At 57.1% G+C, this 22,418-nt stretch overlaps 5 protein-coding genes across 5 annotated transcripts; 3 read left to right on the forward strand and 2 right to left on the reverse strand.

The window, feature by feature from the left end:
• Window positions 1-138: 138 nt before the first annotated feature.
• BJ171DRAFT_501540 (uncharacterized protein) lies at window positions 139-1,697 on the forward strand. The gene is made up of 6 exons (XM_053110682.1): window positions 139-238; window positions 354-452; window positions 551-668; window positions 773-982; window positions 1,151-1,205; window positions 1,377-1,697. Exons 1-6 carry the CDS (start codon window positions 170-172, stop codon window positions 1,498-1,500), a joined length of 675 nt encoding a protein of 224 aa, XP_052967343.1. The 5' UTR covers window positions 139-169; the 3' UTR covers window positions 1,501-1,697.
• A 194-nt stretch (window positions 1,698-1,891) lies between these two features.
• On the reverse strand, window positions 1,892-5,693 carry BJ171DRAFT_70553 (male sterility protein-domain-containing protein). Its single transcript, XM_053115829.1, has 10 exons — window positions 5,600-5,693; window positions 5,359-5,531; window positions 5,239-5,251; window positions 5,092-5,170; window positions 4,883-5,032; window positions 4,627-4,803; window positions 4,223-4,551; window positions 2,784-4,126; window positions 2,441-2,633; window positions 1,892-2,329 (listed from the first exon to the last, which is right to left on the reverse strand). The coding sequence occupies exons 2-10, from the start codon at window positions 5,519-5,521 to the stop codon at window positions 1,975-1,977; spliced, it is 2,802 nt and encodes a 933-aa protein (XP_052967344.1). The 5' UTR covers window positions 5,522-5,531; window positions 5,600-5,693; the 3' UTR covers window positions 1,892-1,974.
• A 5,056-nt stretch (window positions 5,694-10,749) lies between these two features.
• BJ171DRAFT_501600 (uncharacterized protein) lies at window positions 10,750-12,853 on the forward strand (the record flags this gene model as incomplete). Its single annotated transcript, XM_053110683.1, has 7 exons — window positions 10,750-10,774; window positions 10,829-10,942; window positions 11,096-11,146; window positions 11,277-11,587; window positions 11,789-12,010; window positions 12,117-12,582; window positions 12,747-12,853. The coding sequence occupies 7 exons, from the start codon at window positions 10,750-10,752 to the stop codon at window positions 12,851-12,853; spliced, it is 1,296 nt and encodes a 431-aa protein (XP_052967345.1).
• A 463-nt stretch (window positions 12,854-13,316) lies between these two features.
• On the forward strand, window positions 13,317-15,283 carry BJ171DRAFT_615853 (uncharacterized protein; the record flags this gene model as incomplete). The annotated part of the gene is made up of 2 exons (XM_053115336.1): window positions 13,317-13,334; window positions 13,521-15,283. The coding sequence occupies 2 exons, from the start codon at window positions 13,317-13,319 to the stop codon at window positions 15,165-15,167; spliced, it is 1,665 nt and encodes a 554-aa protein (XP_052967346.1). The 3' UTR covers window positions 15,168-15,283.
• Window positions 15,284-15,293: 10 nt separating this feature from the next.
• Window positions 15,294-22,376, reverse strand: BJ171DRAFT_441477 (uncharacterized protein). The gene is made up of 19 exons (XM_053108076.1): window positions 21,848-22,376; window positions 21,561-21,712; window positions 21,352-21,418; window positions 21,006-21,172; window positions 20,229-20,909; window positions 20,046-20,141; window positions 19,844-19,936; window positions 19,581-19,742; window positions 19,404-19,501; window positions 19,204-19,291; window positions 18,912-19,067; window positions 18,659-18,804; window positions 18,376-18,524; window positions 18,221-18,277; window positions 17,367-18,139; window positions 17,039-17,200; window positions 16,669-16,894; window positions 16,215-16,434; window positions 15,294-16,006 (listed from the first exon to the last, which is right to left on the reverse strand). Exons 1-19 carry the CDS (start codon window positions 22,278-22,280, stop codon window positions 15,400-15,402), a joined length of 4,533 nt encoding a protein of 1,510 aa, XP_052967347.1. The 5' UTR covers window positions 22,281-22,376; the 3' UTR covers window positions 15,294-15,399.
• Between the last annotated feature and the right edge of the window lie 42 nt (window positions 22,377-22,418).

Raw genomic sequence — 22,418 nt, forward strand, 5'->3', positions numbered from 1 at the left:
AATCCAGCCAGTCCAGCCAGTCCAGCCAATCCAGCCAGTCCAGCCAATCCAGCCAATTCAGCCAATCCAGCCAATTCAGCCAACATTGTCAGGTGACACAGCCCTATTTTCTGCCCAAGAACCGGTTTGAGCCTCTGATTGCAGTTTGGCACCCGAGCAAGCAGTAGCCATGTCGCAAGCGGACGACTGGAAGCAGTGGCTGGATGAAACGATTCGGACCCTGGGCATCGATGATTCGGTACGGGTGCCCAGCCATCTCTTGCAAAACGAGCATGTGCGGCCGACGATGGGCAGCATAGGATCCTGACGTGAGTCCCCTCTGACCCTCGATGTTGCCAACATCGCACACCAAGGCTGTCATCGAGTACATCGTTGGCATATGCGAAGAGGACACCATCGACCCCGAGGAGAAGCAGGAGGCCATCTGCGAATATCTTTCAGAGCTGAACGAGGTGGGTCAGCGATGCCATACGGCGATCTCACCCATCCCATGCCTCGACGACATGACGCCCTTGCAATCTGCACACTGATCCCGCTCTGATTGATGCAGGATCGTGACGCAGTCGAAGAGTTTGTGGCACAACTCCTCGAGCATCTGAAGCAGCATCTGGAGAAACTTGAAATCGAGCAGCAAGAGTCGAAGGCCCAGTATTTGAAGACAGCGCTTGGTAAGCCAGTCGAAGCGGCTTGCGAGCACTTGAGCAGATTCAAACCAAAAGCAGGCCCACAGTCAAACTCGATCGGGCGTTGATACGCATCTGCATTGCTCCAGAGCTCGAGAAGCAGGATCTCCAGACCGGAGCGTCGGACGTCCGGCCGCACAATGCCCCAAAGGTCCTGACGAAGGAGGAGCGAAAACAACGGGAAGCCCTGCTGGCACAATACGGCTACGATATCGATCAAGTCGTCGAAAACGCCAACGGCGAGACCGAGATTGTCTACACGAGCGGCAAGAGCGAGGCGGTGGATTTGAAGAAGCAGGGTATGTGTGCCATGACGGACAATTGTGTGCGATGGCTCGACTCGACATCATCGGTTTGGGCGAGCAGGCGGCCACCAGGAAGCCAGCCGCCCGATCGGCGGTGTTGAATCATAGTCCCGACCAGCGTGTCGGCCTGATGTTGAAGCTGAGCCATCGTACTGCATGCAGGACTCTTTCAAAACCGCAACGCAGACGTCGTCAAGGAGCAGGAGCAGAACAAGCGGTAAGAATGCGGTTGAGTTGTTCGCCACTCTTTGCTATGCTGCCGTCATGGAAACCGAGGTTCGGCTGGCACTAAAGTAGCGCCCTTGCCGTCGAGCGGCGAGTCTACTGGCCCTGTCTTGATGAACCATCGATATCCGACTGTGCTCACATGCTGCATGCCGCCAAACAGCACCCAAGCCCAGCTCCAGCACCAAAAGGAGCAGGCCCGGATCAAGGAGCAACAGGAGAAGCAGCGGCTCGAGCGCGAGAAGGAGAAGCGGAGGACGCAGAAGCGCGAGAAGCGTCGGATGTAAGGCCATCGGGTGCAGTCCATTGAGACGAACAGAGCGCCACGCCTCTCTCCTGTGTCGAGAATGTTTTTGTTTTAGTTCGGTGGAGTTGAGTCTGTGGTTTGTCCGAACCGCTGGCTGCATGTCGGCGGCTCAAGGGCTTACTACTCGCAACCTCCGCTCTGTGTGCGATCTTGAATACATCCTGGAGATCATCCTCAGCGGCGTGCATTGCAAGGATCGGCAGCCGTGTGCCCCATGGGTGGCTGTCAGCAAGCTCCACATGCTCTCAAGACCGAACGATGCACAGCGGATGCAGTATGGACTTATCATCTATGGTAGCTCTCATACGCTGTAATCCTGCAGGGATATATTCCTTCAATCGGGGTATGCCATGCCTCGACTATAGGTCGAGCATTACCGCCACCTGCGCTCATATTCAGATATCGGGGGTTGTTGGTGTGGATACTACGGCGTCTGCGCGATCGATCGGGCTCATTATCCAGAGCATCGGCCAGTACGAGTGAAGATGCTGGTTTCGGGATAGTGGTCCTCTTTCAGCGACGAGCGAGGCTTCTGAGGGCTCGGCAAATACCCAGCTCGATACAGATAGTTCAGACACCGGCCGGCAATCTCCCATGCGGGCGGAGTCGGGCTGGCGCAGATCGAGCGGGTGTTGGTGTTGTCGATCTTGAAGGACATGTCCATCATCATGTGCATGAACGGGAACAGGGCGTTGCTCTCTGGTGAGGGATTAGCCTCGAGACGACTCTTGAACTGTTCGCGGGTATCAAACAGGACAGACCAGCCATAGGCGTTGGCGAGCTCAAACAGCTTGGTTTCAGTGATAGTGCTACAAGGAGTAAGTGAGTGTCGGGTATGTTCAGCGGACGTCAGCCACCACCATATCATCGCAATCGACTTTCGGCAATCCACATCGCACACCACATATCACACTCCTTACCTGTGCTCCGAGTCGCTGATGTGGAACACAAACTTGGACAGGGACTCCTCAGAGCCGGCAATCTCGGCAACCACCTTGGCAACATGATCGACGGGATCCATGGTCAGGGTGACGGGAGTGGCGTGCGAGGGAGCAACACCGAGTTGGATGCATCCCTTGACATATCGCCAGATGTAGTCATCAGAGTTGGACACTGGAGCGATGGAGGGTGTGAAGGTGTCAGTTGGTGTCAGTTGGTGATGAGTGGCACTTGACAATCGAGACCATCGATTCATGGCCAGTCCATGGGGACGAATGAGACATCTCCACCACACCACACCACATCACACCACACTCGACTCACCTCCGTACTGGCTGTCACCAGCAATGACGGCTGGACGAATGATCGTCACCGGCACTCCCCTCGATCGTGCCTTGTTGATCAGCTGCTCAGAGACCCACTTGGTCTGGCCATACCCGCCAGAGATGTTCCAGGCCGAGTAGATCTTCTCCTCGAGCGGTTTGTCTGCCTTCTTGGCCATCGGGATCGTGCCGATGGTCGAGATGTAGTGCAGCGGCTTCAGGTGGTGGGTTGTGGCCAGTCTCAGGGCCGTCGCCGTGCCGAGGACATTGGGTCCCTTGAGTCTGTCATAGTCAAACAGCCAGTGGACCTCGGCGCCGTTGTGAACAATCATGTCGGTCTCCTCGCCGATCTCCTTCCATCGCTCGTCCGAGAGTCCCCACTTGTCCTGCGACAGATCGCCGCACAGTCCAATGAGTCGAGACTTGAGGCTGTGGTCAAGGAAGGCTCTCTGGCTCGGATCGAGGACCAGCTTCTGAGCCGTGCTGATGATGCGCTCGACAGCCTCCTGCTCGTCCTTGGCTCGGACCAGGCAGTAGATCTTGGCCCGAGGGAACTTGTGGGCCAGCTCAAAGACCAGGAAGGCACCGAGGAAGCCAGTGGCACCGGTCAGGACGATGCCGCGAGGGTCCTTGGGATAGACAAACGGAGGAAGACCCTCGGCCGTCACACTCGCATCGTCGAGCTTGGCGGCCTCAGCAGCCAGATCAACAGTCGGGGGAATGAGAGGCTTGTCGTCGAGGATGTCGACAACCAGCTGGGCGACATCAGTCGGTGTCATTCCGTTCGACAGCAAGATAAGTGGCGAGATCTCGACATTGAACTCGTCCTTGATGGCGAGGGCCAGGCGACCGACACTCAGCGAGTCAAAGCCGACGCCGCCGATGTAGTAGTTGCGGCCGTCGAGGGCGGGGTTGTCGATGATCTGGCTGCCAAGTGTGGAGATCTTGGCGGCGGTGCGGGACAGGGGAATGTCCACCAAGTTCAAACGAGGGTACTCGACCGACTTGCCGAACTGATCGACATTCTCGGCGATGCGCCTGAGCTTCTTGAGGTCGCGCTTGCCCGAGTCGTTGAAGGGGAACTCGTCGAGCTCGAAGCAGTTGTGGATCGGGAACTTGGCGATGTTCTTGAGGGCAAACAATTCCTCAGTCATTTGCAGAATTTCCCCTGGCGCTGCATTGAGATCAGATCCTTTCTTGGGGGCATACAGCATCACGATCTTCTTCTCGGAGGTCTGGATGAAGGTACAGTCGACAATCACATGGCCCATGTATTGGCTGGTGAGCTCCTCGAGGGCGTTGAGGTCGACATAGACACCGTTGACCTTGACCTTCTGACCGAATCTAGTGAGGGAGATATGAGGCCCATGGAATCAGTGTCCAACTGGGTGAACGAGAATCGCCATCGAGAATAATGCGATACTAGAACATAAGGATCACCTTCCAACGACCGCGAACTGCTTATCGCCAACCATCTCGACCCAGTCCATGGTGCAGACACGGGGCGAGCCATCCTCGAGGAAGCCGAACGAGGCGAGCTTGTCATTTGGATCGGCATTGACAAAGTTGGGATGGTTCTTGATGGGGTCGTCCTTGTCGACAGCAAAGACGAGGATGCCACTCTTGGAAACGCTTTGGTCGACAACGTTGCCCTCCTCATCAAAGAGCAGACAGCGAATGTTTGGCTTTGGCAGTCTGTAGACCAGCTTTGGTGGCAGAGCCTCGGAGGGACGGTTCGTGAAGAAAGACATGGCTCCAAGCACACCCGCCTGAGTCATGCACGACTGTGTTAGTAGCAATGCAGTCATCCGATCACGTTGAAGCGACGAGTCCGAAATGCTCACCTCGCTGGATGCATACACGCAGTGCACCTCCGCATTTGGACACAGCTCCTTTGCCTGCGCAAGCAGTGTTGGAGGAATGATTTCGGCTCCCAGACATATGCGCTTGGCTTTGGTCCACTTTGTCTGGGCATTCTTTGAGAGTGCCACCCTGAAAACCGTTTTCAAGAACGTCGCCGTCTGGATCCAACATCTCGAGTTACAATCCGTCAATTTGCTCACGTCGCCCCGATACTCAAGCTGCGTCCTCGATGTTTACCGAGAAGCTAATGTCCAAGCCTTCGTCGAGAAGCTGGACGATGCCCATGGCCTTGTCGATGGGGCTCGGCGTGGGCTTTGGGAACCACGCGGATCCTCGAATGTTCATGGCCAGAAGAAACGCCGCCACGGTGGCAGAGAACGAAGGTGCCTTTGGGATTATTAGACTCTCGCAATGACACGATGAAAGAGCAGAATATCAGCAACTACCTGAGAAATCTCGATGCTGCCGTACGGAACACCGGCCGAGAAGCGACTGGACTGGAAGATCCGATGAGAGAGCTTGTATCTAGTGCCACATGGACCCGTTAGCTGGGCTATACGCAGGCCAGTCCAGAGAATGCCATCGATACTCACGTCTTGGGGGTGCCTATATTCGCCGAAAAACAACTGGATGAGCGAACCGGTCATGACGGCATGAGGCACATTCTTCTCTCAGGTACAGTATCGCCAATGTTCGCTTCGGATTGCCCATACCTGTCGTTCCGGAAGTGCACATGTATCCGATATACTCATCGATCGGCTTGCAGAGCTCGAGCGATGGGGCCGGGACGTTTGACAGCACTTCAAATTTCTCGACGTCGATGGAAGAGACGCCTTCGAGTCGGCTGGGCTTGGCGATGTGGTGAAGAACAAACATGATGCCGAGTCTGGAAGATAGGGTGGACGGGAAATGAGCCAAGCGACCTCTGTCTTCGAGAACATGGCCTCAGCATACCTTGCGCAGAGGGCCCTTCGAATAGAAGACGGCAGGTTCAGTCCGAGGTTGATGGTTTGTCTGGGAAAAAAATATGACACAGGAGGTATAAGTCTTGCTGCCGAACCAAACCCATCCAAGCCAAGACTCTCTGAGCTTCCCTCAGGACTAGAATGCGGCAGGTGAATCCCGAACTTCCCCTGCCTCTCACAACTTACTTTCCGAGGATCCACAGAGCGATCGATATGAAGGCCCAGGATGCCTCGGCCTCGCAAAAGGTGGCAACCACATTGTGGCCCTCGTCGTCCCAGCCAGGAAGGGCCTTCAGCCCCTGCGCAATCGAATACGCTCGTTGCCAGAGCTGGAGGTAGCTATACCGCTCCACTCGGCCGCGCTCAAGGGTCAGAACGGCCACAGCGTCGGGTTCTCTCTGGGCCATCTTGACAGCGGCCTCGAGCGGGTGCACCCAGGGATCGAAAGGGTCCATAGGAGGGGCAAACTTGGGTTGAGGAGCCGGCATGGCGGGTTCCAAAGCCGGAACAGGCTCGACAGACGGCTGCTGCTCGGCAGCCGGTGCGGTTTCGGAGACGGATCGATCGGGCGGTCGCTCAGACCGTCCAAGACAGCAGGAGAACACCTCTGACATCTTCGCAGGGAACGGACAACGCGAGAGGGGAGTGAAGATCAAAGGGAGGGAAGATCAAGGGAGGCAAGACCAAGGGAGGCAAGACCAAGCTCCTTGGAGATTGCGGAACGCGTGCCCAGAGCGGCGGTGGCTGTTGGTGGCGACACTGTACACTTTATTCAGAAAAAAACGGGACAATATAGCCGTTTCCATGAACAGGTAGTATGTGCTGTGCTTGCGTCAAGCAAAGCCACAAGAAATAAAACAGATCACTTTGGCAGCCTCCGAGTGAAGACCACCGGTCGCTCTCCGGTCTCCACAATCGACCTGCATACTGTGATCATGTTGCGCGCCGCATTGACGTCGCGATTCCACACTGTCCGGCAGCTGGGATTCTTGCAGCTCCTGACAAAGTGGGAATTCGCAACACTGGGCGCATCGAGTCCTTCCAACCGAACTGGCTCCAGGCACTTGGAGCACACTTGCGAGGTGTTGAACTCGTTCGTCGAGACTACCTTGACGCTTCCATGAGGGTGATTGGGACGGCGTCGGTGGTGCTCGAACTGCTCAAAGTACCGAGCAAACCGCTGCCTCCGAGGGCTGGATGCATAGCCCTTGCCCTGTCGCCATGATGCATTGCCAAAGGCGATCACCACATCGGTCCGTATCGGGGCGTGCTTCAGGACGGCCTTGCACATCTTGTCAACGGCCACTTGGCGTCTCTTGTGGCCCGTGAAGCGATGGTGACGAGCCTTCTTGCCAAGGTGGAAGTCGAGCTGCACTCGCAGCTCCGGTCGCAGGACATGAGTGAGATGGACCTTGAAAGCCTCCGAGGACGACACCTTGGGCGAGGGGGTGGTCGACATCCAGGTCTCGATGCCGAGTCGATACTTCATGGTGTTGTGCCACTTGGTGTTGGACGTATGGCCACACATGTGCTGGTAGTGGCCGTTGGAGAATGAGACCACCTCGTCTTGGTGGCCCGGTGCTTGGATGATCGCCGTGAAGATGGAGCCGACTCCAGGATCGATGCCAATCCAAGTGGTGCGGTTGGGGTCTGGGTCACCGATGTGGGCCTGGATACGCTGCTCGGCGGTCGGAGGAGGATCGATGGTCTCGGTGCGATCGGTTCGAGGCAGAAACTTGACGAGACCGATGGTGCATCCAATGCCATTGGTACTGATCTCGTAGTTGAACAGCTTCTTGTTCACGTCCCGCTCTTGGAAGAGGGAACTACGCAGCTTGAAGCAACTGCGCCAGAGACGATCCTGGTTGTTGGCACCGTCCTCACCTTCTTCCTTGAGCTTGTCCCTGGTGAGTCCAAGACGATGTTCGGTGTCAAGGAGTTGCCAGAGAGTGACCGTGTCAATCTTGATGTACTTGGCCTTCGCAGTGCACAGAGGAACTATCGTGCACACGGCCGGAGGAGTGTCGACGGCGAGCTGCTTGAGTGCCCAGTTGATCCTGGATGCCAGCTTGTTGATCTTGGCCTTGGTGGTGCCGAGCTCCGACTTGGCCGTGGTGAGCCTCTTGTCGTCGGAGGGAATGCCTCGGGCAGTGAGCTCGTCCAGCTTGGCCTGGCGCTGCAGCTCGGTGACTCGGAGGGCGGGCATGTCACAGTCGATCCACTTGTGGACATTGTCGACCATCTTGTCCCGGGCGAGGATTCCCACATGGTGTGAGAGGCGATGGAGGGCCCGGAAGCGGTCCTGGTCGCTGCTGTACCGAAACTCGTCCAGGACGTGGCCAAAGTCGGGATAGAGGAACTCGAGATCGGCCTTGGGTGGAGTCGAGTCCGGTTTCTCGAAGAGCTCGAGACAGGCCTCGATGGCTTCGTGCTTGTGCTTGTTGGCAGGGAAGACGGCAGCGCAGAAGCGGCGAAGGAGTCGCCAGTAGGCCAGGTTGAGGTGGGTGGTGCAGTTGGTGGCATAGGCATTGACAGCCAGGGTGAGAAGCTGACTGTGAGCACCATCAGGCAGACGAGGGGCCGGAGGTAGGTCTGCGTGCCGAGTGGTCTGATAGTCGCGAAAGGAAGCGACCAGATGCTCGTTGTATTTCTTGGTATCCCTGGCCGTCGAGAGGGCACCGGCCTGGACAATCTTGAAGCACTGGCGAACGAAAGCAGGGGTGGACTTGGAGATGACGGGGACGGGAAGATCCTGCTCGATGCACCGGAGGATGTGCAGGTTGAGCAGCCTGGATGCCTCGAACTGGATCTGGGTCATGGCCTCGACGGTGGCCTGGATCTTGTCGCGGAGAGCGGGATTGAGACAACAGCCATCCATCGTCTGCTTGAAGCAGCTGAACTGAGGGGCGGATGACCTTCCATCCACGAGAGGGACGACAGAACTCTTGAGGGGCCGGTATTTGGGACATTTGCTGGTGTTGCAACGTTCGTGATCGGTGCCATCGCACTTGGGACATCGCTTGACAGGACCAGATGAGGGACCAGGCTCGGTGGGATCGACATCCATTGGATCTGCAGAAGCAGTGGTGGTGAGCGACGGAGCAACAGACGAACAAGCATGCGTGGGGTCAGAATACGAACCAGAGACAGGCTCCGACTGTGACTTGGCTTTCTTGGGCCTGGGTGGCCGAGGCTGGCCATCACCGGCACCCTTGCGCTTCGGAGGCATGGGGGCAGAGGATGCTGGATGCCTGCCAGTGGTACTGGTCAGAGCAGAGACTTCTCTTTATCGTACAATAGCGCGATGATCAGATCAAGGCGAGATGAGGGAAGAAAGCAGCAGGACGAAGGTGTGGCATTTATACCCGAGAGCAGGAACCCGTCGTTGCGGGCTGGTTGGGGAAGTGACCCTGTTCAAAAATCGCCGAGAGGTTCAAGCCAGGGATGTGAACGCGAAAATGGCGGCTTGATTGGAGGGAACTCAACCCCAGAAGCGCATCGCTCGCTCAATCAGCCGTGGGAAGACATCTGGAAGCACCCTCCGAACGGCAGACTCAAACAGGGTCACCATTCCGACTCTGAACCCCTCGGACGCATTCAGCGCTGCCACCTTCCTGTACTGATGCTTCACAATCCCAAAGAAGTTCTCGATGGGATTGAAGTCGGGTGAAGCAGGTGGGGTGAAGATCACTGACCATCCTCGGCGCTCGATGCAGTCCAGGACAGCCATTGTCTTGTGCATGCTGACATTGTCCATCACAATCACAGAGTCGTCTGGGAAGCTCGCTCGCTCAAAGAACTCGACCATCGAGTGTGTCTTGAATGATGTGGGGATGTACATGCGATGCAGCACACCAGAGTGGTTGATGGCAAATGCAGTCGAGACAGACTTGTGTTTCATGTGATTGCGCTGGCGAAGCGGAGCACCCCTCGGTGAGTATCCGTAAAGAGGAAAAATGGATCTCCTGATCCCTGTCTCGTCGACAAAAACGAGCCGTCGCGGGTCGATGGAACGGACTCGGTCCCTGAACTGTGCCACTCGCTCATCCAGTCGCTTGGACTTGTAGAGGTGTGTTGCCCTCTTGTGTGAGAGACCTGCTCGGTGGATGGCAGTGTGGCAGAGTGAGAGTGATACTTTCCTCTGGAGGATGGACTCGGGCTTGCATCGCAACACAGGACCAGTCTGGAACGGGTCCTGTTCAATCAGGGTGCGAATGACTGGACATGCCTGCTCGAAGAAAGTGGATCTGCGAGCTGGGACCCGGGATGGGTCATCCAGCTTGCATCCTCGGTGCCATCGATGGATGGTGCTCTTGGATACACTGAATATGGAGGCGACCTTACGCAGGCTATGGATGAGATCGTAGCATCGCAATGCGGCGGTGCGAAAGTCGGATGTGTGGCGAATGGTCATGGCCAGCGCGCGATAGCATTGGGTAACAAAATATTCGATGAATGGTCAAAAACCCGGGTGTCCCGTTTTATATTGGATTGCCTGTAAGGCAGAGTCGAGTCTGGCCCGACCCGGTGTATTCGCAGGATGCATTCCATGGGGGCAGCAGCTCTCGGCTGCGGCAGCCTGAATAGCCTCAGATTGGAAAGCAGGGGCAGCCCTTCCAGGGTTGTGAGTCGGACACAGGCGCTTGCATCGAGATGCCAGAGCTGTGTGGGGGCCGAGGGAAGGCAGTCAAAGCCGCAAAGTTGTCTTGGGAGTCAGGCTGGTGAGACTGGGCATCTCGGGCATTCCCTTTCGGGTCGTCGGCTTGGGTCTCTGACGGAGGTGGTTTGATGCCAAATCCATATCCTCGCATCAGCGCCAATGCTCTGGGGTTGCCCAGTCCAACAAGCCCGTCTGTTCCATCCAACACGCGCACCGCCGCCAAAGATGCCCATGGGCCCAGGCCGGCTGACCGATGTTGTGGAACATGGATTGCCAGAGCCGATCCAGCGTGCGGACCCTTGGCCAGCCGCCCAGCATCCAGCATTGGACATTCCTACCACGCCAGCTATGCCTGCCGTATGGTCGGCATGTTCTTCGATGCTCCGGCGACCGTCGTCACCAGATTGCATATGCGATCGCCGCGGCCTGTTCCCTTCCGTTGCGGTGCTGTTTCCTTCGCCGTAACGTGGCGCGGTCGAATGTATGGACTCGTGTGGCGAGGTCGTCACAGCCGCGACATGACGCGGTGGCCACGAGGGATCCAACCTTGGCCCGAAGGTGGCGAGACACCCGAGACTCGTATAACTGCCCTCGTTGCTGCCTGCCTGGGTTCGTCGCCATCTCCGTCCTCTGTCTCGCTGTCCGCCATGCTGACCTCCAAGCTGCTCGTTGGTATGTCCAAGGATGCACCGTGATCCCGGCCATGATACAGCAGTCCTGCTTGGGCCGCCTTTGGCCGCTGCCCGTCCTCAGCCAGCGAGGCCCACCTTCCCCCAGCCAAGCTTTGCCCTTTGACCAACCTCCGCCTTCGTCTCCATCGACCAGTCTCGCTGATCGCTCCCTTGGCCCTTGGCTTCTCGCTCGGCCCCAACAAGGGTATGTGCTGCATTGCTGATCTCGCAGTCAACTTGCTCTGGGCAAACGGATCTGTTCAAGCCCAGTCTCTCTGGCCGCATCGTATCGGCTGCATCCTGTCCTCACCTGGGTTTGCTTTTGGCATCGCTAGCCTCTACCATCGCCGCCGCGGGGTCTCTTACGTTTGTCGATGGCTCCAACTCAACTACACCCACGACCAACTCCAACGGCACCCACCACTATGTCCTCCGCCCGCTGAGCGACCAGGAGCTGCAGCACCTCGAGGAGACCGACAAGCAAGCCTACGAAGAGTATCTCAAGCTCGAGAAGGACCCCAAATTCCAAGAAAAGATCCGCAAGGCCCAGGACTACCTCGACAAGATCCAGCAGTCCGGCATCGATCCCCTGACCCTGTTCCAGGACGACTCCATCCCCAACGACCATATCCTGCGTGTCATCTTTGTAAGTTGGTTATCCCACAGCACCTCGAGTCCCCTTGATCGCTGTGAGCCATGCCCTGCAACCCCTGCACGATCAGCGTCCGCGCTACTCAGCCGGCACAATGGAGATGTTCTTTCTGGCCGTGATATGTCTGTGTCTCCCACCATCGTTCCAACTCTCCCCTTCTCACTCCGCTGTCGCGCCTACTCCCTCTGTTCCCAGCAAGAAGAAAACATCGATGACTCTCACCATGCCGCCTTGGCCGAGGCTGCTCTACGAAGCACCCCAAGCAACGGCCGAGCCGCCACCGAGCCTCAGCGCTTTGATGCTCGTGACTATGGCTGGGTGACCTCGATCAAGGACCAGGGCCAGTGCGGCTCGTGCGTTGCCTTTGCCACCGCCTCGACCCTGGAAACCACCTGGAGGGTCCTCACCAAGACCGATGTGAGTCTCGATGGACCCTGGCCCAGCAAATGCGTCGCATCGTACGAATCTCGTGCCCACATGCTCACATGATTGTGCACCCCTCCACTGCCCACTCGGTCCAAAGGGCACCGTTTCCGAGGCCGATCTCTTCTTCTGCCTCGGCCCCAACTACCCGCTTGAGGGACAGATCCCTCGATGCAGCACCGGATGGGACCCGGCTCTTGCCGCCGAGGCCGTCGTGCAGTATGGCGTCGTGCCCCGGGCCTGCTATCCCTATCCCGCCAATTTGGATTCGGATCTGCCGTGTCAGTCGACGTATGCCTCACAGGCCTGCACTGCCCGCACCCGTTTCAATGCGGTGGCTTTGAGTTCGTTCTCGGCCATCCGCCAGCACATCATGACATACGGTGCTGTTGCCACCGGATTCATCGTCTACGAGGACTTCCAAGACCCCAGTTCTACCGCCAACAACCGCGTCTACCTCCCATCCGCCGGTACCAAGAAGGTTGGCGGCCACGCCATCAGCTGCATCGGCTGGGACGACAGCGTCCAGGCTTGGCTCTGCAAGAACTCTTGGGGCACCGACTGGGGTGAGTCGCCGTACTTGCATATAAAACCCTCGGCTCACAGTCTCACCAAGGATGCGTTGTCAGAACTGCACGACCGGTTTCCACGATGAGACTGGCCTGCCCACGCTTCCATTTGTGAGTCTGTCACTCACAGTTGTGTCTTGATCACCCTCTCTCTCCAACAGGAACCGAGGGCTTCTTCTGGATCCGATACGGCGTCTCTGGTCTCATGGGCACCTCTGGCCCGAACGGCCAAAATGCTGTTGTTGGCTACACCAGCCTGCTCAACTAGTCTGACCAATTTGAACTTTGATCTTGGTCTGCTCGAGCCGCCAGGAGCTTGTACAAAATACATCAATCGCGGAGCTTTCGGGCGCAAGACTGTCGGCGCTACAGCCCCAACAATGCAAATACACCATTTTAACGGCAATTGATACTATGGCCCCTCGGCCCTCTGGACAGCTCCATGGTGTATCGATATCAAGATACTCGAGCACACCTGGCCGTCTCTGGTGGTGGATGAACTGCTCAAAGTACTTGACAAACCTGGGTCTCCGTGGGCTGGATGCATATCCCTTCCCTTGCTTCCAGGAGACATTCCCAAAGGCAGTCACCACCCCGGTCTCCCTTGGACATACTGTCTGGTCGTGATTGCAGTGAGTGGGCGGGTGTATTCAGGTTCCAGCAAACAACAGCTGTCCTGGCTCAAAACGGGGTGTCCCAGTTCGTTTTTGAATCGATAAATCATCTCAACAATGCGTCCATACTACTCTGTCAGTCCAATCAGAGCCACAATCGATGAAGGGCATAAGGGTGGCGGATACTGCTCTAAAGCACCTTGACCGGTCCTGGTTCTGTTGACAGACAGAGCCGTTCGCTTGTCAACAACATTGCCCCAGCAAGCTCTCAGTCGAGACTTTCGCACTTGCTCAGTCCCAGGCCGCTGCTACAGACAGCAGCTTGCCGACAACTCATTCGCCAACCCACTCCCCGATTCATCCATCGCCGATCTTCCAAATCGGATGCCTCCCAAGAAGAAGAAGGCGGGCAAGTCCAGCAAGCATGCGCCCGCAGACGCTCCACCGAGCACAGCCGCGGTCGAGTCGCAGGAGATTCAGCAGGCCAGAGAGGCCTTTACCCGACATGCCGAACAGGTCCGCCGGGTGTTGGCCGAAGAGAAGGAGAATGAAAACGTGGTCCTGAGGGTTCAACAGGTTGACTGGGACTACCTCGGGCTGCTGATCCACCTGCCCAAGAACGCAACGATTTACCGCCTGCAGTGCGAGATTGCAAGGCATGCCCATGACGGCGCCGTCCATCCGGGCGACATTATCATCTACCGTATGGCCCCGGGGCGCTTGACTGGGACCGCCGAGGACGAGGCTTCTCGCTGTGGGAAGCAGGGCGACGAAACCGCCCACACAGTGAGCCCTTCACAGGCACAGACCCCTGGCTCGGCCCAGACCGGTGCTGCTTCGGCTGCTCCAGCGAGCGACGATAGACCAGCGACCCAAGATGGCATCGCTGAACGAGGAGCGCCTCTGGCTGAGACCGAAAAGTCGGCCATCAAGAGCCGCAGCAGCAAGCGGGAAAGCATAGTCTGCAGCAACGTCTTCGCCCCGCTCGCGGACTACTTTCCCGAAATCAAGCGCTTCAGGATCCCCAAGGACGAGACTCCGAAAGCATCCTCCCTGGCACTCGACCACGCCGGTACAGCGTCATCGCCATCACCACCGGCAGCGGTGCCAGGGACCGGCGAGGCCACAGAACCCGATCCGGCCCCGCCTCCAACCGCCGTCGAAACAGCCCCTGCCGTCCTCAGACCAGGCAGCTCCAACACCGAGAAAACTACTAGCTCGACCCGAGAGACTGCGAAGAATCAACCGGGCGCCGATGCTGCCACTCCATCAATGCCGCGCATGCTTCCCCGTCCCCAGATCTACTTTGGTAGCGAGCGCTACGACTCAATGTCGACCGGGCCGGGCTCCGCAAGCCGTCCCAACTCCCCCGGCGACATTGATCCAGGCCACTTCTCAAAGCTCGCTGGCATACACGGCCCCGGCAAGAACCCAGCCAAGCACTCTCGAAGCGGTGAATCTCCAACCCATCGCTTGCCTTCCTCGGAGCCCGACCAACCCACCAGCATCCCACCATACGCCATCAGCATCTACTACGACATCTTACCGTATATCCAGACAACATCCGGGTCGAGTGTTCCTGTCGTCTCGTCTGTCCTTGCTACCTATTCGGCTACAAGTCTGACGCACTCCTCGGCCGCTCTCTTGTCCTCCGCAGCGATCCGGATAGCAAGCTCGAGTAGTGGCGGCAGTAGTCATCGGCCCAACACCGTCGCTCCCGTCATCGCTGGGTTCGACCGGCACTCTGCTCTGCTCATGCGGGACCCCACCGAATTCAAAGTGGTCGTGCGGGGGCCCGTTGAGACGACGCTGACCAAGAAGTCAAAGGAAGAGCCCGCACCGCCTGGTGCCATCACAGGCATCCTCGGTGTGCTTCAAGCGAAGGGCAGGCTGAAGGGCCTGCAGGAGAAGCTGCAGCTTAAAAAGGCTGTCCGAAGTCGTCGACGATCGGAGAACAGTGCAACCTGAGACTTGGGTCAACATGGGGCAGTACAGCCGATACCGCACAATGCAGCAGTCGGTCTGCCATAAGCACTTACCAGCCAACGCTGGTACCGGAAGGGGTCAAGAGTCCGGCGGTCTTTCAGTATAGTGAAACCGAGTTCCAATACATGTATTTACTCGACTTGCCAAGTTTATCGATATCGCATTCATGTTTATGGGCCCGAGTCCTGTCGCCCTTCTCAAGAGTGTCCCGGACTCAGTTCACCGCGAGAATACGCTCACACAGCTCCAGAGCTTTCTGGCCTCGCTCCTGTAGCTTTGGGTCGGCTGGGAAGGCGGTGATTCCAAGGGTAGCCTGGACATGCGCCCACGCAAGATCCCCGACACATCGAAGGAGCACTGCCGTCCGAGGAGAGCACTGCAGACGAACAGCCATGGTGCCTTGGTCGCTGTCACCGAGCATAACAACACGGGCCCAGTGCTGGACCGAGCGACTCGAGTTGAACAGAATCGATGCCACGAGATTGGCGCGGTTGATGTCCCAGACAGAGGTGCTGTGGTCGTTGCGCTGGGCTTCGTAAAAGACATAGACACCGCCGCCTGCGGCGTCGATTCCCTTTGAGTTCAGCGAGTATCTATGTATGGATATTGCCTCGCCAGAAGGAAGAGCGTAGCAGCACAGGCCGTTTGGCGTCTTGAATCGGTGCAACTGTGGTCGAGTCTGGAGCGGACCCTGGATCTCTTTGCGCACATACACAAAGTTGGGAAAGAGGCCCACGGTCAAGACACTGAGCAGAATTGGGTTGTCGGTCGAGTTGTGGTTGTAGATGCCGGGGGTAGGTGGTAGCACCGAGAATAGGGACCTGACCAGCGTCGTTGGAGGGGGGGGGACGACGAGTAATACAGAGCGGATAAGGTTGGATCAGATGGTGGGCTATCTCCGTGTGTGGACTCAGGACTGTCGACCGGTCATGGCCATTGCGCTCGAGAAAGCTGGAGTTTCCATGATATGCGCTTCATAGGGACATTACACCATTCGGGAGCCTCGCACCGGTATTCTCCAGTACTTACCCGGACCTGCATTCAACGCGGCACTCCAGAGGCAGGGTGCCGGACGCTATCAAGAGTCGAAGGAGTTGCTCCTTTGCATCTTCAATCTGGGAGCAGTTGGTAGCATTGAGGAACGCTCGGCTGCACTCTTGCTGGATGCTGAAGCCTGACTTGGCGCCTCTGGCTACGATATCCCTGTAGCGGGACATGGCACTCGCAATGCTCAACAAGTCCGAGTTTTCTGTCGGCACGGAGAGTAAAAACGAGCCACACAAGAGAACGAATGAGGGACACGCCATTACGGCATGCATGAGGCGGTGGACATCCCATCGACAACGAAGTGGAAGTAAGCCGCAGCACACCCACAATCAATCGACATCAGCTGTGATGTATGAGCCAAGTGACCGCGGATCCCCTCCGTCGCCATCACGGAAAGGGACCCTTGTGAGCCAGACCCCGTTTTCGTCCATCTTACCGACACGGAAGGTTGCCCTGGCTTGGTCGGCCTCAGCTTCCTTGCCAAAGGGACGGAGGAAAGGTGATTTGCTCATAAAAAGGGCCGCGCACACGGTGAGAATCGGATCGAGGCATCGGAGTGCAACTGCAAACAGCAGTGTCTTGCCAAGCCTGCAGTCGACTGGCAGCTGTGCAAGTCGATACCCCAGTGCCGTGAGGTTGGTTTCCGAATCGATGGCTTGGACCTAGTGAAGCGAAGCATAGCATAGTTTTTGGTTATTAGAGGTGCTGCCTTGGAGGCATTGTCGAGAAACAGGAGCAGATACAGCCAGCATTCAGTCAGCTTCGACAACACCGCCGTGCTTGATGCTGCGACAGGCTAAACGCACCTGCTGGAGAATCGCAATCGCCTTGTCAACGTTCTTGCGCGGCGGCGGGTCCAAAGCCTCCTGAAAGAGGCTGTAAAAGCTGTCGCTGTGTCGACCTGCGCGGGCCCGGAGACACATCTCCTCCAGGGGGAGTCTCGTTAGCTCGGGCGGTCGGTGGTCTGGCTATGCTCGTAAAGTACCGTGTCGGTTGGACAAAGTTGCGGGACGGCATGAGAGATTGCGGAAAGGAAGCATCAACGTCTGTTAGCCGGTGGAAGCTGCACTGGCGCCTCGACACCCTCGCTTGCTCGAGCGATAGCGTTCAATAGGCGCAGTGCTGCCTTCGTACCAGTTGCTCGAAGGCGCCTCGGGCGATCAGATGATAGCAGATCCCCTCGCTCACACGACCGGCTCGCCCACGGCGCTGCTTGCAGTTGGCCTTGGCCACAAAGATTTCTTTCAGGCGGGTCATGTTTCGGCGCTCGTCGTAGCTGATTTCCCTAGCTCGAACCGTATCGATGACGTATCGAACGTGCGGGATCGTTATACCCGTTTCGGCAATGTTGGTCGCGAGGACAACGACCTGCTTGCCCTTGGGCGGTGGCAAAAACACCCGGGCCTGCTCGGCGCTGCCCAAAGTGCTGTGAAGAGGCAGCACCTCCATTGCTGGACCGGGATTGTTCTGGCGATCTGCCGGCTCGGCCGAAAGCCGTTCGTGCAGCTTGCGGATCTCGGCAAGACCCGGAAGAAACACAAGGATACTGCCGCGATCGGCATTCGCATCATCAGCGCCATTGACGCCACCAGCATCATCAACTTCGGCCTCCCAGTCGTCTTTGTCATCGTCACGACCACCGGATTGGCCCCGGCTCGATGCCACCCGGCAAACATGGCGCACAAGCGCCTCGACCAAGTCTAGATTCAGCCGATACGGATCCATCGCAGACACAGTCTTTAGGGTCTTCTTGGTGTACTGCGGCAATCTATCGACGTCATCAGAGGTGGAAATCGATTCGGTGATGCTGTCGTCGTCTTGATCATCGTCATAAACCTCTTCGTCCCATTCGAGCGACATGTTTATGCGCTTTCCGCCGCGGACTGTGATCCCAACTTTCCCGGCGCCTGGCAAAGACCCACTTGCGTCAGAACAACCGAGCCAATCCACATGAGACGACAAACAGAATCGTAGGACTGCCGACTTACTCTGTCTGACAACGACAGGTTTTCGGGCGTATTCCGAGTCAGGGTCGATAACAAAGTCTGCGAGTAACGGGCAGCTGTGAGAATGTTGCCGCAAAGTCTGTGTAAAGTTAGGTTCCTCTCTGTATACCCGGATGGGGTGCACTTGGTGGACATACTCGTTTGCTCGATGGCATCCTCGAGATAGAAGGTCTCAACAGGAAAGGTGCGTCCGGCCACGTTGATGCCGGGGCATTTGATGAGGCCATTCGACTCAAAGTAACGTTGGAACTTTGCCGAGTCGGCAGTTGCCGACATTAGGATCAGTCTGAGGAGGGCACAAGTGTGTCAGCCGGTGCCCCCGGATCAAGTTTGCATGCGTGAATGCAGGGTGCGGGGCGCAGTGATGCATCGCTGCGGAGTCTCGCTCTCAATGCAGATCACTGGTGCTCTGTAGCGCACCTCATATCGGGTCGGATGTTCAACAGCCGACGGAGAAGTATCAGCAGAAAGTCCGAGTCCATGGATCGCTCGTGAACCTCGTCAACGACGATATGCGTGACTCCATCGAGGGTCGGATTTGATTCCAGGCGCCTCAGGAGCACACCCTACAATGCAGAGTTAACAAGAGGGAAGTGAGTTCGTGGTGCTGCTTCGAAAGGATGTGGGCTTTGGACGATCAGCTTGCTGCTAGCGAGGAATGGTCAGCGCCTACCGTTGTGCAGAATGTAAGCCGCGTCGTGGGCGAAACCTTGGATTCGAGACGAATCTGATAGCCCACCCAGGCACCCTTTGCACCAACGCCTCCAGCCGGGTCGCCGATCTCTTCGGAGACACGCGACGCAATTGATGTGGCCGAGATTCGCCGAGGCTAAAGGGATGGCGTCGAAGATCGTTTGGAAACGACGCCGTTGCAAATGGAATGCAGCAGAGTATAAGTGCCCATTAGCTGGTTATGCAACAGCCGTTTGGATATGTGCATGTGGTCGTTTCGGACTCGGTCGTACCTGAGTACATAGAACTTGATAGCAGCCGCTCGCTTTGGTCTCGATCAGGTCCTCGAGAATAAACTGTGGGATTTGCGTACTCTTACCGCTGGAAGGAGAAGGCCGCGCGACAACACAGATATCAGCCACTCCAGCAAAGAAGAGAACGGAACCCAGTCACTCAATTGATCGCACAGCGCCTTGACCAGCTGGAGGCTTACCTGCCAGTTTCACCGGAAACAATAACGACCTGGTGGCTCCTGATGACATCCAGGATTTCCTTTCGCTTGAGGTATACAGGAAGCTTGCTTCGATCAGCCTGTTAAGAGTCGTGTGAGCCGTGGCGGCTGAGAGCATCGACGAACTCTCTCGTTAGATGTCCCCCCCTCACTACCCACCAGCAGCTTTTGATAACCTCGCCGACTCTTTCTCTTTGAAAATTCTGCAAGGAGAGTCTGTGGATCGACTTTGGCAAAGGTTGGCAGGGCCATGTCGCCACGGGCAGGACTATGCCAGAGCTCATCGCCGAGGCCGGTGTCTTGAAGGCTGCTCTTGTGCTCCTGGCCGATATAGGATGCCAAGTTAGTATGTGCTGCTTGGCCACATCGCACACGCTATGTTTGGCACAGCAAAGGACTGTCAATCGGATCGGCGCACTCACCTCGAGCTTGACATCTCGTTGCTTGACCAGATTTCCAACAAAGCTGCCCCGCTCCTGGGTGATGCCGTGTTGATGTTTCTGAGCCACTTCGTTCTGTCGGGATGCCAAGGGCACAGAGCTGCATCAGAGACACAGCAACGGGAATTCGACGAAGAGCATCATCCAAAGCACGTCGTGCATAAAGCGTGGTGCTGCCCCTTACCTCCTTTGCCTCAAGCTCCCGCCACAGATCTGCATATGGCTGCGGCAGCTGTCTCCAGTACTGCTGTGGCTTGCTCAAGGCATAAAGTGCAATCACCTGGAGTACACGGTCGATCAAGTCAGTCCCGTTGCTTCACTATCAGGTGGCAAGATCCAGCATCGAGAGGCCAGAAAACAAACTCACCGAGACAAAATGCGAGGCCTGGTCCTTTTGAGCAGCACGGTCGGCCATCTCAAAAGATTTTCCTTCCACCAACCGATGGCCGCTGAGACGCACAGTCGATGCATATCCGACACCGTCTCGTGATAGGTGATAGCTGGCTTTGGCACCCCTTGCGTTCTTGTTCAGCCACTGGGCGAGGAGGTCCTTGGGCATGTGGCCTGACCACTTGGCGACGCTCATATCGCGGATCTTGGTGGTCGGCGGGAGGGTGGTTGGACCCGGCGGTGCCGACTCGGTATCCTCGTCAAACATACCAAGCATCCCACCATCCTCTTCATCTTGATCCTCTGCCTCATCATTGTCTCCGTGGCCTCGAGGGCTGGCGTCCGGACTTGGAGGTTGGCGAGACGATTCGCGCTCTGGCTCCCGTGGTTGTTGCTGCTTCTCATCCAGGAGCTGTTTAAATGCTCTGCTGGACGCACTGACGTCGTAGTCATCGTCGTCTTCAAGAATCCGAATGGCCTGGCGCAATTGACCAATCGATGTCCCAAGTTGCTTGGCTTTGGCGACGTCTTTGGATGACTTTGCCCTCTGAGCCTCTGCGAGGAGCTGCTCGAGCTCGTATTTCAGTTTTGCATGGCGAGTGCTCACCGGCTCCTGACTCGTCTCCGAGACAAGATCGTCTTCATCTTCGTCCAAATCCTGGCAACAACAACAGTCTCATGAGCCTCCAAAAGAAGCGGGCAGCCAAAATGATGTATTGATGCGGAAGGGCAACTTGACGGAGTGAGCACCTACCCATCGGCTGGCCTGCTGTAGAATCCATGACTTGAGATCCTTCTCCTCCCGTCTGACGCTGTCCTTTGGTGGCGGAGCAGGGGAGTGCGGACGAGGATGGACAGCCTGATTATCGCATTGACTGGTGGCTACTCGGTCTGCATCTCGGCGATCTCGGGCGCTGGTATCTGCAAAAGCTCGATCAGAGAACCTAACGTCGGCATTCATGGCGGCATTCATGGTGGCATTCATGGTGGTATTCAAGCCAGTACTCGTGGGGTTGCATGTCACATCAGCATCCGCATTAAATCCATCGTGCGCACGAGGTAAGCGGAGCCCCTGATCTGATGCCGCCAGTCGAACGTACCTCCGTCATGGAGGATGTTATCAAAGAAGCCAGCTGGCAAGTCCTCGGACCTGACATGGATACAGAGCTGGAACCCGAGTCAGCAAGTCTGTGCAAGTTCCGTTCGTTCGATAAACGGGGCCTTAAACCGCGACATCAGATCAAGAGTGGGGCGAGGGCGGCAAATCCATCGGCATCGTCGACTATCGAGCCTTGCGAATACTCCTTACCCAGTCAAGCAGCGATTCGAGACGCATGCCGCCGCATGCCGTCATTGCTTCTTGGATGTGGCCCTTCTGAAAGCCCATCCTCTCGAGCAAGCAGTAATGGAGATGCAGCTTCTCGGTGCTGCTCTTCTCTTTGGCCTCGGGGAGGAACCAGTCTGGCGGCCAAAATGACATGATTATCGGAAACAGAAGCAGAGGCAGAATACAGTCAGAAGGATCAACGAAATATCAGCCCAAGTGCGGCCCGATCGATGGCTGTTCGAAATGCGATCCAGGCGACGACTCTGTACCTCGCTCGTCCAGCGCTTGCCGAGCAAGCTCCATCAGAAGGTGCTCCGACTGGCTTTCAAGTTTGAGTTTCGGAAGGATCTCGCTTGTCTGGGCCTCAAGCCGGGCACGCTCGGCCTGGCGATAGCTCGATTCAACCTTGGTCTGCAAGAGGCCGGTCGAGGCAGCCGCGTTGCTCGCAAGCACGATTTCGTCAGGATCTTCCCAAGCATCCCGAGCGGCAGCTTGGAAGTAGCTCGCCTCGACAGCGAGTGTGCTGTCCAGTAGAGCTGCTGCATCACTGGCCTCAATGGGCTCGGGAAGCAAGCTCGGGTCCTGGGTATCGGGCAGAGTGTCGGTCGCCTCGCTGGCGAGCTGGGCCGGCTTGGACGGTATCGACGTGGTTGCGTATCCCCTGGTGCTGGGTGCCTTGCTCTTTTTCTTTTTCGGAGGCATATCCTGTTGACGACGTCCGAGATGGCGATGCGGGTGCGGGTGCGATTGCGATTGCGATTGCGATTGGAGGATGGGTGAGGCGGCGGGAACGATCGGCGCGACCAGATCAAGGCCAGGAAATCAAAGCCAGACGACCAG

Source organism: Polychytrium aggregatum, assembly GCF_025602895.1.
Source record: "Polychytrium aggregatum strain JEL109 chromosome Unknown BJ171scaffold_15, whole genome shotgun sequence".
Lineage (NCBI taxonomy): Eukaryota > Fungi > Chytridiomycota > Chytridiomycetes > Polychytriales > Polychytrium > Polychytrium aggregatum.